This window comes from Panthera leo, chromosome E2 (genome assembly GCF_018350215.1).
Source record: "Panthera leo isolate Ple1 chromosome E2, P.leo_Ple1_pat1.1, whole genome shotgun sequence".
NCBI classification, from domain to species: Eukaryota; Metazoa; Chordata; class Mammalia; order Carnivora; family Felidae; genus Panthera; species Panthera leo.
Window position 1 is genome coordinate 3,240,220 of NC_056693.1, and position 18,581 is coordinate 3,258,800.

General features: G+C 56.3%; 1 protein-coding gene across 2 annotated transcripts; it reads left to right on the forward strand.

Moving 5' to 3' along the window:
• Positions 1–247: 247 nt before the first annotated feature.
• On the forward strand, positions 248–18,568 carry PTPRH (protein tyrosine phosphatase receptor type H). Of its 2 annotated transcripts, XM_042919838.1 has the most exons (17): positions 319–447; positions 2,683–2,716; positions 2,934–3,200; positions 6,090–6,344; positions 7,500–7,769; positions 8,711–9,010; positions 9,354–9,620; positions 11,426–11,504; positions 11,631–11,678; positions 14,501–14,591; positions 14,964–15,054; positions 15,338–15,414; positions 15,508–15,642; positions 15,890–16,012; positions 16,228–16,388; positions 17,755–17,890; positions 17,998–18,568. In XM_042919838.1, the coding sequence occupies exons 1-17, from the start codon at positions 397–399 to the stop codon at positions 18,106–18,108; spliced, it is 2,496 nt and encodes an 831-aa protein (XP_042775772.1). In that variant the 5' UTR covers positions 319–396; the 3' UTR covers positions 18,109–18,568. The 2 variants fall into 2 exon arrangements, with proteins under 2 accessions (XP_042775771.1, XP_042775772.1); XM_042919837.1 differs by lacking the exon at positions 2,683–2,716 and having other exon boundaries at positions 248–447.
• The last annotated feature ends 13 nt before the right edge of the window (positions 18,569–18,581 follow it).

The window sequence follows — 18,581 nt, forward strand, 5'->3', positions numbered from 1 at the left end:
GCCCCTTGACAGATGGAGCTGGAGCTGTCTCTTTCCCAGGCCTGACTCCGGCCTGACCATTCGGGACCTGCTCTGTGCATTCATGGAGGCGGCAGCGGCGCTGGCGGGGAAGCGGGCCCTGACCCAGGCGATTTGGGTGGGGCAGTGCGAGGGGATGCGGGAGGGGAGACCCCACGGCCGGAGAGGCGGGGCCGGCGCGCAGGAGTGCGCAGAGGTGAGGACCAGGGCTGAGGGGTGGGGCGGGGCCGGGAGCCTCCACTTCCTCCTCCTCCCTTCCCACCCTGGCCCATGGCTTCACCACCATGAGACTCAGAAAGGGGAAATTCTCGCGTTTAAAGTCCAGCAGGTGGAAGGTCAGGGCTGGGACACCTGGGTCCCTCGGCAGTGTCTGGAGACATGATGGGGACCGGAGGGAGCCTCGGGGCCTGGGGGAGCCTGGTGCTGTTGGTGAGTGCTCCCAGACAGGGGTGGGGAGCTGGGGTCCTGAGGGAGTAGGAGCTTCCCGGAGAAGGAAGCAGGCTTCCGGCTTGTCAGTGAGCCTCACACCTGGGCTCTCAGATACTGCCGTCCACTGTGAGAGTGAACTGTGCTTTCTGGCAAGACTCAGGCGTGCCCTCAAAGACCCAGGAGTCTGGGCCCCAGGCCTCCTCCCTCAGACCCAGGAGTCCGGGCCCCAGACCCTCCTCCCTCAGACCCAGGGGTCCCGGCCCCAGCCCTTCCTCCCTCAGACCCAGGAGTCCCGGCCTCAGGCCTCCTCCCTCAGACCTAGGAGTCCTGCTCCCAGCCCCCTCCTCCCTCAGATCCTGGAGTTCTGCCCCCAGCCCCTCCTCCCTCAGACCCAGAGGTCCAGGCTCCCAGTGCCCTCCTCCCTCAGACCCAGGAGTCCAGACTCCAGACCATCCTCCCTCAGACCCAGGAATCAGGCCCCCCACCCCCTCCTCCCTCAGACCCTGGGGTCCAGGCTCCCAGTGCCCTCCTCCCTCAGACCCAGGAGTCCAGACTCCAGCCCCTCCTCCCTCAGACCCAGGAGTGCAGGCCCCTGGCCCCCTCCTCCCTCAGACCCAGGAGTCCAGACCCCAGCCCCTCCTCCCTCAGACCCAGGAGTCCCGGCCCCAGGCCTCCTCCCTCAGACCCAGGGGTCCCAGCCCCAGGCCCTCCTCCCTCAGACCCAGGAGTCCAGGCCCCAGGCCTCCTCCCTCAGACCCAGGAGTCCAGACCCCCAACCTCTCCTCCCTCAGACCCAGGAGTCCCGGCCCCAGGCCCTCCTCCCTCAGACCCAGGAGTCCAGACCCCGCAACCCCCTCCTCCCTCAGACCCAGGAGTCCAGGCCCCCAGTCCCTCCTCCCTCAGACCCAGAGGTCCAGGCTCCCAGTGCCCTCCTCCCTCAGACCCAGGAGTCCTGGTCCCCAGCCCCTCCTCCCTCAGACCCAGAGGTCCAGGCTCCCAGTGCCCTCCTCCCTCAGACCCAGGAGTCCAGACTCCAGCCCCTCCTCTCTCAGACTCAGGAGTCCAGACTCCAGCCCCTCCTCCCTCAGACCTAGGAGTCCAGGCTCCCAGCCCCTCCTCCCTCAGACCCAGGAGAACAGGCCCCCAGCCCCTCCTCCCTCAGACCCAGGAGAACAGACCCCCAGCCCCTCCTCCCTCAGATGAGGGAGTCCTGACCCCCAGCCCCTCCTCCCTCAAATCCAGAAATCCAGACCCCCGGCCGCTCCTCCCTCAGACCCAGGAGTCCAGACCCCCAGCCCCTCCTCCCTCAGACCCAGGAGTCCAGGCCCCCAGTCCCTCCTCCCTCAGACCCAGAGGTCCAGGCTCCCAGTGCCCTCCTCCCTCAGACCCAGGAGTCCTGGTCCCCAGCCCCTCCTCCCTCAGACCCAGAGGTCCAGGCTCCCAGTGCCCTCCTCCCTCAGACCCAGGAGTCCAGACTCCAGCCCCTCCTCTCTCAGACTCAGGAGTCCAGACTCCAGCCCCTCCTCCCTCAGACCTAGGAGTCCAGGCTCCCAGCCCCTCCTCCCTCAGACCCAGGAGAACAGGCCCCCAGCCCCTCCTCCCTCAGACCCAGGAGAACAGACCCCCAAGCCCCTCCTCCCTCAGATGAGGGAGTCCTGACCCCCAGCCCCTCCTCCCTCAAATCCAGAAATCCAGACCCCCGGCCGCTCCTCCCTCAGACCCAGGAGTCCAGACCCCCAGCCCCTCCTCCCTCAGACCCAGGGGTCCAGGCCCCCGGCCCCTCCTCCCTCAGACCAGGTGTCTGGCTCCTGGTCCCCAACCTCAGTATCTTCCCCCATTACCACTTTGCTGATTAACTTCCTGCCCCTCGTCTTCCAGAGCCATATTTTTCTGAATGTGTAACCATTATCCTCTGGCCTTATCAGCGGAGCCAACCCTAACTCCTGGGTCCCTGGAGCCCCGCCCCTGCCACACTCCCGGCTGCAGCACACACACACCAAGAAAAGACAGATGGATGTTGCAGTGACCTTTGTTAGAGCAGAGCCTCGGGGGAGGAGACAGCTGGCCGTGTCCCTCCTCTCCCTCAGGCCCCAGTGACTTGGGTTAGGGCAGAGGACAGGAGGGTGGCTGGCCAGATTCCTCCTCCCCCCTCCCCCCTGCCACCAGCCCTGCAGTCTCCCCTGGGTCAAGGGAGACGAGGCTCAGAGTCTGACTCTCCCCTCTGTGTTCTCCCAGGGCCTGTGCAGCTGGACAGGGGCCAGGGCGGCTGGTGAGTGACCCCGGCTGAGTCTACCGCCCACACGGAGAGGTTGCACCCAAACCCGTGTGAGCTCTGGTGTGGGGAGGTGGTCTCATGGAGGGCACGGTGATCCATGGCCGGCACTCAAGGAAACGGTCCTTTCTGGACTCAGGCAAGCGCTGGGCGTCGTGGAAGGCCCAGTACTGACCTCCTGTGCTCACACCGGGCCCTCCTTCCTGATCCTCAGCCCCCAGCCCCGGCAAGAACCTGACTGCAGAGGCCCGGACCCCCAGCTCCATCACCCTGCAGTGGCAGACGCCCCGTGGCCTGGACCGGAGGCACCACACCCCTCGGGGCCTGTGGACCGGACGGGATGGCGGAACCGAGGCCCCGCGCACGACCGACACCAGTTTCACGGTGGACGGACTCGGGCCCAGGTCTCCGCATGAGTCTTCCGTGGGGGTGCAGCAGGATGAGACCCACAGCTCCAAGCAGACTCTGCAAACCAGCACAGGTGAGAGGCAGTCATGGCCATGTTCTTGACTTCTGCTTTTCCCAAAAGGTGGCTGGCAGCGACAAGGACATGGCAGGTTCTGTCGCCCAAGAGAAATTGAACGGAAGCAAATGTGTAAATTTAAGTTTTCGATCAACCACTTTAATGTTTGTTTGTTTATTTATTGAAAGAGAGAGAGAGACAGACAGAGCATGAGCAAGAGAGGGGCAGAGAGAGAGGGAGACACAGAATCCGAAGCAGCTTCAGGCTCTGAGCTGTCAGCACAGAGCCCAAAGCCAGGCTCCCACTCACGAACCGAACCGCGAGATCACGACCTGAGCGGAAGCCGGACGCTTAACCGACCGAGCCACCCAGGTGCCCCAATGTCAACCACTTTTTCGGACGCTTAACCGACCGAGCCACCCAGGTGCCCCAATGTCAACCACTCTTTTTTTTTTTTAATTTTTTTTTTCAACATTTTTTATTTATTTTTGGGACAGAGAGAGACAGAGCATGAATGGGGGAGGGGCAGAGAGAGAGGGAGACACAGAATCGGAAACAGGCTCCAGGCTCCGAGCCATCAGCCCAGAGCCTGACGCGGGGCTCGAACTCACGGACCGCGAGATCGTGACCTGGCTGAAGTCGGAGGCTTAACCGACTGCGCCACCCAGGCGCCCCTCAACCACTTTAAAAATAAGTAAAAAGATGGGTGCCTGGCTGGCTCAGATCAAGAGCATGTGACTCTTGATCTCCAGGTTGTGGGTTTGAGCCCCACATGAGGTGTAGAGATTACTTAAAAAGACAAAGAAATTTAAAAGTAGTAAAATGAAACGTGAAATCAATTATAAAGTGAGAATTTATTTCGCTCAATAGATCCAAAATATTATCATTTTTTAAAGTTTATTTAATTATTTTGAGAGAGAGAGAGAGCACATGTGCGAGCAAGTTGGGGAGGGGCAGAGAGAGAGAGAGAGAAAGAGAATCCCAAGAAGCCTCCCCACTGTCAGTACAGAGATCGACATGGGGCTCGAGCCCACGAGCCATGAGATCATGACCTGAGCCAAAATCAAGAGTCAGATGCTTAACTGACTGAGTCACCCAGGCTTATCCATTTTCAAAAGCAGCCTCCACGAGCAACCTGGGGCTCGAACCCACACCCCTGAGATCAAGAGTCGCGTGCTCTACTGACTGAGTCAGCCACGTGCCCCCAAATATTATCAATATTATCATTTTGAAGTGTAATCGACATATATAAGAACCAGAAGATAGTTTACATTTTTTAAATGTTTATTTCTTGAGAGAGAGAGAGAGAGAGAGAGAGAGAACGAGTTGAGGAGGGGCAGAGAGAGAGGGAGATACAGAATCGGAAGCAGGCTCCAGGCTCTGAGCTGTCAGCACACAGTCCGATGCAGGGCTTGAACTCAAGAACTGTGAGATCATGACCTGAGCCGAAGTCGGACGCTCAACCGACTGAGCCCCCCGGGCGCCCCAAGATATTTTCTTAACTTCATACCCGCTCCTCAAAGCACAATGTGTATTTTGCACCGATATCACATTGTTGGAGCAGGAGCAGGTGCACTGCAAGGGCTCAGCGGTCACACAGAGCTTAGGACCCCTCCCGACCCCGCACAGTCCCAGCTTTCAGCCCCCCAGCCCTGTGAGAAACCTGAGGGGGGAGACTTGGACCAACAGCTCTATCACCCTGCACCGGGAGGTCCCCAAGGACCCAGAGCCTCAGAGATGCACCTGCTGACTGGGTCCAGTGGCACGGAGACAGTGACAAAAGTGAGACCCAAAACAGGACCGTCACCAGTTACAAAGTGGGGAGTGGGGCAGGACTTCAGTCACTGTCCTCATGTGAACTTTCTGTTCGGGCAGAGAAGAACAAGGTTCCTGGCTCCAGGAAGACCCTCGAAGGTTCCTCAGGTCCCGCCCCCTGTTTCGTTCCCTTTTGTTCTGCTTGAGGAGGGTGGTAGGAGATGGTTGAGAACCCATAGGATCGCCGACATCTCTGGCCTCCCTGTGTGCACCATGGAACGTGGACACCCTGACCCTCTGACTCTTCTCCTGGTTCTCAACCATGTCTGGTCTTGACGATGCAAACTCCGATCGTCAGCTCCATCATCCTGACGTGGACAGTTTCCTCGCTCTAGAGCCGCTCTGGCCTAGAGCCCCTCCCCCGGTCACCCCCGTGGGGCTATTTAATTTTTTTTTTTAACATTTATTTATTTTTGAGACAGAGAGAGACAGAGCATGAACAGGGGAGGGGCAGAGAGAGAGGGAGACACAGAATCGGAAGCAGGCTCCAGGCTCTGAGCCATCAGCCCAGAGCCCGACGCGGGGCTTGAACTCACGGACGGCGAGATCGTGACCTGAGCTGAAGTCGGCCGCTCAACCGACTGAGCCACCCAGGCGCCCCCCGTGGGGCTATTTAAAATTCAGTTCACTAAAATGGAAAATCCAGTTTCATGTTTTACGTGCTCAAGAGCTCAGATGAGGGGGTCCCAGTCCCCCTCCGTATCCCCCTGGGATAGCGTCTCTTATACTGGGCCTTGGGAGAGCATTTCCATCTTTGCAGCAGTTCTGTTGGAAACTGCTGGTCTAGACCCTTGCTACTCAAACTCTGGTCCATGGGTGGGCAGTGCCGGCGTGTGCCGAGAACTGGCTGGAGATGCAGAGTCTGGGTCTCGTCTCAGACCCACCGAACGAGAACCCGAATCTTAACGAGATCCCCAGTGCTATGTACGCACACTGAAGTTGGACAAGCGCTGGTCTAGACCACACGCCTTACCTCTCCTGGGACCAGTAGTCGAGGCAGGACTGGAGACTTTGAGGGCTAAAAACGTCCACTGACTGTACCCCTGATCTAGCTCCCTTGCTGACACCGGACCCCTTTCCCTAATTTTTCAGACCCCTATCCCGTCAGGAACTTGAAGGTAGAGGCTCAGACCACCAGCTCCGTCACCCTGATCTGGGAGGAGCCAGATGACCCTGACTTTCAGAACTACGTCTACTGGATCCAGTGGACTGGGAGTGAGATGCAGAACACAACCAACACCAGCTTCGTGGTGGGCGGACTGCAACCCGGGTCCTTGTATGGATTTGCCGTGTGGGCAGAGAAAAATGGAGTCGTCAGCTCCGCGACAGTTTGCAACGCCACCACAGGTGAGTGCCACCTGCTGCAGTTCTCTCTCTCTCCCCTTTAAAAAACGTTTATTTAGGGGCACCTGGGTGGCTCAGTCGGTTGAGCGGCCGACTTCGCTCAGGTCGTGATCCCGCGGTCCGTGAGTTCGAGCCCCGCGTCGGGCTCTGTGCTGACAGCTCAGAGCCTGGAGCCTGTTTCAGATTCTGTGTCTCCCTCTCTCTGACCCTCCCCCGTTCATGCTCTGTCTCTCTCTGTCTCAAAAATAAATAAACGTTACAAAAAAAATTTTTTTTAATAAAAATAAATAAAAAAACGTTTATTTATTTTTGAGCATCTGTTTGGGTCACGTTGACCAGGAGTTGAAGAAAGAACATCACAGGTTCTGAGCTGGGATCATTCAGGGTCTGGGACCCTCTAGAATACAGACATTGAGACTAGGGGGTGTCTCTCCTTAGCCACCAGGACTGTGTAGGGAGCACAGGCATGTTGCCTCAACTGTGGGGACATTAGGTACCATGGAATGTGGACACTCTGACCCTCCGACTCTTCTTCTCCTGGTTCCCAACTGTATCACGGTCTTGAGAATGGAAGCTCAGGCCACCAACTCCATCAGTCAGATTGGGAGGTGCCCCCTGGGCCCTGGCCTTTGGGACTACACTTATTGGGTCCAGTGAACTGGAGAGGGAGACAGAATTGAGACCCAACACTTATCCAAAACTTCAGTTTCACGGTAGAGGGACCCAAAACTGGGACCTTGTATAAATTCTCTCTGTGTGGGCAGAAAAGAATGAATTCTGTGCTGGTTCCAGACAAGAACCCCAGTAAGCCCCCCGATGACAAACATCAATGCCCACTCTCTCTTTTGGTGAGAGCTGAAGAACCAGCAAAGAGAGCACCACCTTTGGGTTCTGGGATGCAGCCACCGTCTTTACAGTCTTGCCGAGCCGTGCCCAAATCCTGAGTCCACAGGAGAGAGGTGGCCTTTTCTGGGGACCGGCCTGTCTGGGAGTCTGCGGCTGAGCATAAGGCTGCAGGTGTCCCGTCCCTACCCCCAGGTTCCATGTCTAGAAATGCTCTTTAACAAGGCTGGCTGCCCCAGGAGGAGGTCCGTCCGTGTGTTTTGGATTCTCGTGGACCAGGGAGAGGATATTCTGACCCTCTGTTCCTTCTGCCAGTCCCCAACGCAGTGCTGAGCCTCAGTGTGCAGAAGCAGACCAACAGCTCCATCACCTTGAGCTGGACAGCTCCCCTGGACCCAGATCATCCTCTCTACACCTACGGGGTCTCATGGGTCAAGGAGAGCACCAGCGCCATTAGCATCCGGAACACCACAGATACCGGGATCATACTAACAGAACTGGAAGCTGGGAGCTTGTACATCGTCACCGTCTGGGCAGAGAGGAATGAGGTCAGCAGTGACAACCAGACACTCACTGGAGCCACTGGTGAGACTCGCGCTAGTTCTAGACAGAGCCAGTACTATTGGAATGGGAGAGAGAGAGGGTTGGGGAGGCTTGGTGACCCCATCTAGCCTCATAGAACCTTGAGCCTGTAAGTCTGCCTTCTAGGAAGTGTCCGTCCTCTGCAGCCAGAACTTTCTAATTGCGAGGTCTGTCTTTGGGGATGAAGAGAGCCCCTGACCATCCAGCACCACCCCTCAGGAACCAACAAAGCCAGAAGACAGAAGGGCACAGCTCATCCCAGTATACTAGCTGAACCCCAAGCAACCCAGCTCTCAGCCTATATGTGAAGGGTTCCAAGTGTGACAGGAGCCAAAATTGCCCCCAGGAACTAGGTTCACTAGGTTCACTAGTGTGTGCATGGAGCCTGGAACTGTTTAGTCTTCGGCTATTTGGGCTAAGAAGACTAAAGACAACAGCTCCGTCAAGAAAGAAGGGCCCGGGGGCGCCTGGGTGGCTCAGTCGGTTAAGCGTCCGACTTCAGCTCAGGTCACGATCTCGCGGTCCGTGAGTTCGACCCCCGTGTCGGGCTCTGGCCTCATGGCTCAGAGCCTGGAGCCTGCTTCTGAATCTGTGTCTCCCTCTCTCTGTGCCCCTGCCCCGTTCATGCTCTGTCTCAAAAATAAATAAAACGTTAAAAAAAAAATTAAAAAAAAAAAAGAAAGAAAGAAGGGCCTGGAAGTAAGGAAGGACCCTGCCTTGGTCTGCTCACCTGAAAAAGGTGATGCGTAGGACCCAGGGCGATAGACTCAGGACAGAGAGGGCCCCGGTGATCCTGGTCCCCACCTGGCCTCTTTTCTGCGGTTCACTCTTCTTAGCAAGTGGACTCGTCTGGTGACTGAGGGGTCAGGGGAGGTGGGCAGGCTCAGACGGGAGGGTCCTTGAGGATACACCCGCCCCCTTGACCTCCTGTCCTCCCTCCTCAGCTCCCAACACAGTCATGGATCTACACAAGGAAAACCAGACGAACAACTCAATCATCCTGCGGTGGAAGGTCCCCACAGACCCTCACTCTCAACTCTACACGTACTGGGTTCAGTGGACCCCTGGGGGATATCCCCAGGGACAGCAAGACCCCCAGGGACATCAGACCAACCACACAGGCAGGACCAATGACAGTTGGTATGAGGTGCAGACCCTGGAACCCGGGACTCTGTACACCTTCAGGGTGTGGGCAGACAGGAACAACGTGACCAGTTATGCGCAGAGCCTCCTTGCATCCACAGGTGACATGGGCCCCCTTCTACCTGGTGGGAGCTGAGGTGGGGTCCGGGGGCAATGGGAAGAGTGGACTCCAAATCCCATCAGGCCATGGGGTCATGCCTTGCTAAGCTGCAGTGATACAGAGAGCCCAAGGGCTCATGGGAGTGGTAGTCCGAAGGGATCTGTTGCGTGTCCATTGGGGGAGGACAGAAAATGAGAGCTGAAGAGAGGTGTTTTGGTTTTGGGAGGGAAAGGATGTGCTAGTTCTCAGAGAATTGGCACCAGCGGTGGGAAGTGGGGGTAGGGTGGGGAGATGGAAAGGCACCCTTATGGCTCCTACTGACTCCTCCTGTCCCCTCCACCCAGCCCCGAGCCCAGTCACCATCACCTCCTGCATCAGCACCTCTGGGGGCCACGGGGTCATCTTGACCTGGTCCTGCCCCGTGGGAGGCTACGAGGCCTTTGAGTTGCAGGTGGGTGGACAGCGGGACTGCCAGAATGGATCGTCCTGTGGGAGGGGCGTGTCTGTGTGGGATCTCCAGCCAGCTCAGTCTTACCCAGCCACCGTCACCACCATCTGGGATGGAATGAGGGCCCCGTCTGCCCCTGTGACCTGCCACACGGAGAATGCAGGTGAGCAGATCCCCACGGGGACAGAGCTACGGTGAAAGGCTCTCTAGATGCCATCGGGCTCTGTTGTGAAGGAGCCTTACCTACACAAGGGGTCCTTTGTGTTTCCCTGTTTGCTTTCTTTGCTGCTTTCTTCAAAACCGCTCTCTTGAGATATAATTCACATACCATACAATTCACCCACTGACAGTGTACAGCTAATGGCTTCACTACACCCACAGGACTTGGCCAACCCATCACTCTTACACTATTTTCATTACTCACTAAAGAAAAATCACCTCCTTACACCATCAGCCCCTAATTCCCTCACTTCCCCACCAGCCTGGCCTCGGTAATCTCAAATTTATCTTCTGTCTCTGTAGATTTGCTTGTTCTGGACGTCTCCTAAAAATATCATCATCCTTCTGTGATGTATATCATCAGTCTTTGGTGGCCGGCTTCTCTCACCTGCTGTACCGTTTCTAAGGTCCATCAGTGTTGTAGCACGTATCGGTGCTTCATTGCTTTTTATTGTTAAATAATATTCCACTGTACGCAGGGACCACATTTCGTTTATCCGTTCGTCTGTGGATGGGTCCGTTGGGTGGTCTCCACTCTTTGGCTATTACGAGTAATGGTGCTATGGACATTCATGTACCCATTCCTGTGCCGAAAGGAACTTTCTTTCTCTTGGGTATATCCCCAGGAGTGGAGTTGTGGGATCAAGTACTTAACTCTGTGTTTATCTTCTGGAGAAGTGCCAAACTTTTTTTCCCCAACACGACTGCACCATTTTCCACTCATCGGTGGCGTATTTGGGAGAGGTTTGGGCCTCATACTTAGTAAAACTCTGATCATATACCTTTGATGGTGGCCATAAGCTTCACTGGGCCCCATCTGTCACCTTCTATGAATCAGGACCTCTTATAAGATTGCGTCTCTGAGATGGCAGGTTGGAGCGATGATAAATAGATGCCCAACTGGGCTTCTCTGGTTCCTGCTGCCCAGGAACGTCTCTTGCTTAGCAGCAAAGAGGGTCTCTGGAAGGGAGAGGAAAGATGCCCATGTCCAATTCATGGGGACCAGGTCCATTAGGGGAATGGGCTGTGTGAGACCCTTCTAGAGCCTGTTGACAGGTCCTTGTAACCAGGGCTGTTGGGAAGCTGCATCCTGGGGCCACGACAGCTGATGGAGGCAGGCTGTGGGCTGGAGTCTGCTCCAAGACCAGGTGTCTAAGGACAGACCCTGAGGGATCTGTGCCCATTAGAGCCTGGGGCCAAGACCGTGGGCACCACCACTGCAGGGGTGCCCTTCTGCTAGCAAACAGAACCTCTGAGAACACGAACCTCTGTTCTGGCGGGAGGCATCAATGCCATCAATGTGGTTTCTCAATCTTGACCCTACTGACATTTGGGGATGGATCGTTCTTTGCTGTGGGGGCCATCCTGTACATTGTAGGATGTTGAGCAGTGCCCCTGACCCCCGCCTGCTGGATGCCAGTGCGACACCACTCCCATGGTGCCAACCCAGAATGTCCCCAGACATCGGTGACAGAATCGCCCACGCCGAGAATCATTAATCTGGGCCAAGGAGGGGAAGAGGCACTCTGGCAGCCAGGTTACCTGAGCAAATGATACCTTTGGACCAGGCTCCTCGGGAAAGTTGGGTGGGAGGTGGGGCTCTATCCAGAGGCTTTCTCCTCTCCTTTCTCTGCCCTCGCATCTGCCCTGTCAGCCCTCTGGTCACAGTCTGGGTGAGGACAGAGGTAGGAGAGACAGGTTGCCAGTGGAAGAGGCCAACTCCAACGGTCCCCGTACTTCCTAACCCAGGGGTCGTCGCTGGAGCCATTGTCGGTGTGGTCCTGTTTCTCATCCTGGTGGGCCTGCTGATTTTCTTCCTGAAGAAGAGGTGGGACTCGTCACAGGGCTGACTGACCATCTTCGGGTGGGGACGGGGTGGCAGGGAGAGGGTGAGGATCCCTGTTCCGGCCTGACCTCCCCCCCCAAGCCTTCTGTTCCAATGTCTCTTTCCCAGGCACAAGAAGAGCCAGAGGAAACCGGCACCCAAGGTTCTGGGCTCCAGGTAAGCAGAAAGTGTTGGAGAAGTATCTGGAAGAAGCACTGTCAGGTCCAATCGAGGGGTGCTTGCTGGTCACCGGATAGGTCAACGGGTGGGCTCAGCGCACCCCGACACGCAATGCTCTCTGCCCCAAGGATCGCAAGCCTTTCATCACCCCCCTCCAGCCTGGGCCGGGGGCTCTGGAACCAACTCCAGCTCTGGGATTATGTTCATCCAACAAAAGATTCACTCAGCACGTGTATCATGTGTCAGGCACTGTTCTAGGCACAGAGGACACCGTGAGAGAAACAAAGATTCCTGCCTTCGTGAAGCTTACATTCGAGCACAAAAAATCATTAATAAACAAGATAATAGAGGTTGTGATACAGGAGGCAGTAGAGCAAGAAGTGGCGATAGAAAAGGTAGAAGCCTATTTTGTTTTATTATTTTTTCCTTTTGTTTTTGAGAGAGAGTGCAAGCGGGGGAGGGGCAGAGAGAGCGAGAGAGTGAGAGTGAGAGAGAGAATCTTAAGCAGGTTTCATGCCCAGCACAGAGCCCAACGTGGGGTTCCGTCTCCCAACCGTGAGATCGTGACCTGAGCTGAAAGCAAGAGTTGGACACTTAACCTCCTGAGCCACCCAGGCGCCCCAGAAAAGGTAGAAGAATATTTAAGATAGGGTGTTAAAATTAGAGAAAATTGGAGAAAATTGTCCAGGTAAAGCCATACCAAGAAGATGACTAAGAGGAAGTCATTTGTGCACAGACTCATGTGCACATCTTGGGAAATGGCGTTCCAGGAAGAGGGACCAGCAGGTGCAAAGGCCCTGGGGCAGGAGCATGCTTGGAGCGTTTAGAGAATGTTGGGTATCTTGGCGACTGAGCAGAGTGGCACCAGAGTGTCACGTGAGGGAAGCGGGTCCAGGAAGAAGACAGGAGCAGCACTAAATGCTGCTGAGCCATCCCTCCAAGGATGGACTGAGAGGAGACCCTTAGAATTGGAGATAAGGAGGGGCACCTGGGTGCCTCAGTTGGCTGAGCGTCCGTCCGACTTCGGCTCAGGTCATGATCTCCCAGTTCGAGGGTTCGAGCCCCGCGTCGGACTCTGTGCTGACAGCTCGGAGCCTGGAGCCTGCTTCCCATTCTGTGTCTCCCTCTCACTCTGCTCCTCCCCCACTCACGCTCTGTCTCTCTCTCTCAAAAATAAATAAACATTAAAAAAATTAAAAAAAAAAGAATTGGAGGTAAGGAGGCAAATAGGATAGGGGGACTTTGGGGAAAGGGGTCACTCCCCTGCGGAGTGGTGCTGCAGACACCAGGCATTGGTGATGTGGAGAAAAGAAGCAGAGAAAACTGGTGTGTGTGAGCAGTTTAAACGTGCACGGGCTGTGTTAACAGGCTTTGTTGTTGCTTAGGTGTGATAAAGGCAACAGATCCCAAGAGGGGAGTCCTCAGTAAGTCACACAGGCTCAGTCGGGAGGCAGGGGAGGTGGGGACAGTGGTGGGCAAGAGCCTTAGTTATGGTTTCCGTGGGAAGGAATGGGTAGCTCGAGCCCAGTGCAATGATTTGGGCGAGCTCCGGGGTGTAAGGGCTGCCTCTGGTTGTCAGGCACCCGGCCCTGAGGGCTGAGGGCAGGTGCATAGTGGCTCAGCGTGTGAGAGCCACATGCACGAGGTGGTGGGCGTGTGGGCTTGACCACTGCTCAAGAAGGGGGCCGGACTGGCCTCCAGCCCCCGGCCTCCGAACTGGGTCAAGACCGTGTTTATAAAGCTGTCTTACAAGAGGACGAGCAAGAAGGAGCTGGAGATGCGTGAGGTCAAAGAATTTTTTTTTTTAAATTTTTTAATGCGTATTTATTTTTGAGAGAGAGACAGCCAGCAGGGGAGGGGCAGAGAGAGAGGGAGACACAGAATCGGAAGCAGGCTCCAGGCTCTGAGCCGTCAGCACAGAGCCTGAAGCGAGACTCGAACTCACGAGCTCACGCTGAAATGACGTAGCTACCCAGGCGCCCCCACTGTTGTGCAGCTGTCCCCACCGTCTGTCTCCAGAACTTTTTCATCTTGCAAAACCCAAACTCTGTCCCCATTGAACAGGACCCCCCCTCCGCCTCCATCAGCCCCTGGTGCCCCGCCCGGTCTACTCTCTGTCTCTGTGGATTTGACTCCTTTAGGGACCTCACAGAAGTGGATTCACACAGTATTGGTCCTTCTGAGACTGGCTTATCTGAGCTAGCATAATGTTCCCCAGGTTCACCCATGATGGGGCCTGTGTCCACACACAGAGAGAGTGAGCAGGGCAGGGGCAGAGAGAGAGGGGTGAGAGAGAGAATCCCAAGCAGGCTCTGTACTGTCAGCGGGGCTCGATCTCCTGAACTGGGAGATCATGACCTGAGCCGAAATCAAGTCTGACGAAGTTAAGTCTGATGCTTAACTGACTGAGCTACCCAAGTGCCCCATATTTGAAAAAAATTAAAAACACTGAATTGATAGAACCTGAGAACAGATATTGGTTGCCCGAGGCAGAGGGTGGAGGGTAGTTGAGTCGGGAGAAGGGGGTCAAAAGAAATAAAGAGCGACACCCCCCCCCCAAAAAAAAAAGGCCCAGGGGTGTCTGGGTGGCTCAGTGACTTCAGCTCAGGTCATGATCTCACGGTTTGTGAGTTCCAGCCCCACGGCGGACTCTGCTGACAGCTCAGAGCCTGCTTGGGCTTCTGTCTCTCTCTCTGCCCCTCCCCCGCTTGCTCTCTGCCTGTCAAAATAGATAAAAATAAACTTAAAAAAAAAAAGCCCTTTCTTTTATCCCAAGATCACAGGGCCAAGGGAAGTTAAACTCTGCCCTTTTCCCACAGCCTCCTGGAGAACATCCCGGCACAAGACTTTGCTGCCCACGTGAGGAAGAACGAGAGGGATGCCAATGGCGGCTTCGCAATGGAGTACCAGGTGTGGTGACAAGTGAGGGGCTGAGCTGAGCCCCACGTGCCCACCCCAGACCTTGCCACACCTTTCTTTGCTTATGCAAAAAAATTCAGGCACAATTATGTTTTCGCCTGTGACACCGTTACGGGCCCTCGGGTCAGCCCTAAAGAAACACGTTGGTTTGCCCGTGTTGTGTCTTCTGTCGCCTCTCTGGTCCCCGCTGTCCCCCAAGCCTCCCCAATGCCCTGCGGGGTGATGGTACATGTTTCTGTGGGTGCTACAGAATTCCAGGGCGCGGGGGTGAGTGGGGCGGTGCTGAACGGGGGTGTCCTCCGGGAAAGATGGAGAGACTCCAGGGTCCATGCTCGCCCCCTCTCTCTCTGCCTCTGCCCGCAGCGATTGGCTCTGGAGGGCACCAAGCAGTCGCAAATGGTGGCCTCAGCTCTCGAAAACAGTGCCAAGAACCGTTACCGAAACGTGCTGCCCTGTGAGTCTTAAGGCCTCTGCTGACTTTACCCCTGGCCGTGACTTTGTCAATACCCCATCCCTGGCCCCTTCCCTTATTCCCTATGGGACACAAAGCTCTTACCCGCTGTGAGGGGGGCACCCGGCCCATTCCTCCCTGCTGAGGTCAATCCACCCTTCTTAGGGCTCCCAGAGCCTGTGTGCCCTCAGCGTGACCTCTGTCCCTGGGTCTCAGTCTTGTCTCCATACCTTCCTGGGTCTCCCACGCCTGTCTCTGCTTCACTAATGCTGGCCTCTTCCTCTAGACGACTGGTCCCGGGTGTCCCTGAAGCCCCACCAGGAGGAACCAGGCTCCGACTACATCAACGCCAGCTTCATACCTGTAAGGTTGTGGCTGCGAACCGGGAGGGCATTGAGCAAAGCTGAGCAGAGAAGGACTGGAGGGGGTTGTGACTTGCCTGTTTTCTCCCATCAGGGTCTCTGGGGCCCCCGCGAGTTCATTGCAGCCCAGGGCCCCCTGCCCCAGACGGTGGCTGACTTCTGGCGCCTGGTGTGGGAGCAGCAGAGCCGCACCCTGGTCATGCTGACCAACTGTGTGGAGTCCGGCCGGGTGAGGGATCCGCAGGGTCTAGGTGTTGAGCCTTGACCTCCCATGTGACCCCAACCTCCTCCAGTACCCTCAGCCCATCCATTGGTCCATATAACCCAGTGGCCTTGAGAAGGAGGGGTCCTCCTGGCTGGGATGAATCTACACCTGGCTGCCTGTAGGTCTTGCCTCATCACCAGGCACTGAGTACAAGAGCCCCGGTGTAGATGGGCATCAGGACAGGTTCTCTGACCTCTCAGTCGTCCCCCAGGTGAAGTGTGAGTACTACTGGCCTCTAGACACCCAGCCATGCACATATGGGCACCTACAAGTGGCCCTGGAGGGTGAGAAGGTGCTGGAGAACTGGACGGTACGAGACCTGAGGGTCCGGCACGTAAGTCTGCTCCACCCTGCCAGCCCCACCCCGACCCTCGCTCCCTCCCCCAGAACTATCTGGGCAGTCGACTCCTCAGAACCCCTCCTGAAGCCTAGACTTCCGTCACCGTCTCAGGGGACCACAGTGTGCCCAGGGATGCCCCCCACCAGTCAGAAACCAGCCCACCCTGGGGTGCTGAGCGCTCCCTCCCAGCCTCCCCTCCCTCTCTCTAGATCCAAGAGCAGAAGACACTACATGTACGTCAGTTCCACTACATGACCTGGCCAGACCACGGCGTCCCCCACTCCCCAGACCCCTTGCTGGCCTTCCGGAAGATGGTCCGGCAGTGGCTGGACCAGACCGTGGAGGGAGGCCCCCCCATTGTGCACTGCAGGTGAGGACCCGCTGGCTCTAAGAGAATGGCCCCTGCCGGTTTCAGGAACCAGAACCTTCTACAGGAGATGGAAGAGAGGAGGAGGGGAATCCGTTGGTGGAGAGAAGGGAGAAGGGGTGAGGGGCAGGAGAGAGAAACAGTCAAAGGTTTTGAGAAACATTTGAAACACCTCCAGTGCACGCTGGGAACCTCATCCTGCCCATCACTCTCCTGTCGTCGATACTGAAGACTGTAGAGGAGGTTATGGGCGGGGGGGGGGGGGGGGCACGAAAAGGGGCTTGCTCCAGAGTGGCCGACAGCCTCTGAAATGGAAGCTCTGGTTACAGTGACAGTCGCATTCAGGGAGCACGTACCGCCAGTGACGTGATGGAAACTCCACAGTCACGGTCTTGCTGGTCCTCAGGGCAACCTCATGACCGAAAGGGTTTCCTCCCCATTACAGCGCTGGGGAAACCCAGTCAGAAAGCGTACGTCTTGGGTTCAAGGCGTAAGGGGTCAAGCTGATGCCTGTGGTGGCACTCTTACATTCTCTGCTGAACCGTGTCCTAACACCCGCCCTGTCCCAGGATAGCACCCCCTGGAGGTGTCCCCAGCAGAGGGTCATCCCCTCCCCCAAGCACAGAAGGGACTCCTGCGTAATGGTTAAGATGATTGATTTGAACCGGAAAAAGGATCGAAGCACTGGTTCATTCCACCATGTGGAAGAACCTTGATAACACGGTGCTGAGTGAAATGAGACAGACACGACAGGTCACATGTAGTAGGATCCCGTTTATGGGAGATGTCCAGAATAGGTATGCCCACAGAGCCAGATTGATGGTCACCAGGGGCTGGGGAGAATGGAGAGTGGGGAGTGACTGCTTAGCGGGTACAGGGTCTCCTTCTGGGGGGACGAAAGTGTCTGGGAACTAATTAGATGTGGTGGTCACACAACATCGCGAATATACTAAATGGCACTGAACTGTTTACTTTAAAATGGGTTTATGTTTAAAAAATATTTTTGAATGGTCAGCTTGGGAGTTCCTTTTTCTTGTGTGTGAACTCCAGAGTGACCTGGGACAGACAAGCGACCTCACTGTGCTCAGCCTCCATTTCTCCATCTGTAAAATGGGCGTGCTGTTAGCTCCTACTTCTCAGGCTTGGGAAAAGTGACAAGGGCACGTAGGGCATTGGAGGCAGGGCCGGGCAGACAGAAGGAGCTCCAGGCAGAGTCACACACAGTGGCTTTTACCACTTACACGGTATCCCCCCAGAATGCTATCTTGCTAAATAATATACTCTGATCCCGGATGCTCCAAAAATAGATCCCTCCAATCAGCCAAGACTCCCCCTTCCTGTGACCTGACCCCTTCTTGTTCCTGCCTAGTGCTGGCGTGGGCCGCACAGGCACCTTCATTGCCCTGGATGTCCTGCTGCGGCAGCTGGAGCATGAGCGTTTTGTGGGAGCCTTCAGCTACGTGCGGAAGATGAGGGAGAGCAGACCTCTCATGCTACAGACTGAGGTGATGGGGTTCCCGAGGGCACAGGGGGGTGGGGGTGGGGCCTGGGGGGAAAGCAGGCCCAGGCTCAGAAGGGCACCCCTCACCCCCTGCCCCGTGCTCCTCCCCAGGCCCAGTACGTGTTCCTGCACCAGTGCATCCTGCGGGGTCTCCAGCAGTCACCCCTAGCCCCAGCAGAGAAAGGGGCTTCGTACGAGAACCCGCTGTATGAGCATGTCTAAGCCACAAGAGACTTGAGACCCCAGTGGAGACTCAGACTCTGGATCTCCACTTGAGCCCAGATTCCTGGAGCCCTGGGAGAGCAGAGGGCTGGGGTCCCAGACACCTGAGTCTTGCCGGAGGAGGGGAGGCCTGGGTGTCTAAACTGTTTCCCTGGAGGACAGAGGGCAGGTGGGAGTGGGTATCCTGGATTCCTGGTCCCTTGGAGGAGGAGGGATGGGAGTTAGGCTTTCCTAGTTCTTCGAGGGAGGAGGAGGCTGGAGGCCTAGGCTGCTGGATTCTGGGGAAGGAAGAAATTCACGTCTGGAACTCTAGCTACCCCTGGTGCAAAGGCAGACAGGATCCATCCCATTTTTTATTCCAGAAACCAAATCTGTCTTCTAGGATCTGAGATTTCCCTGCACCCCACTGCGTGTACATATCTTTTTCTTCTATCCCATAATTTATTAAATCACTATTCTCCCCCAGGGATGCT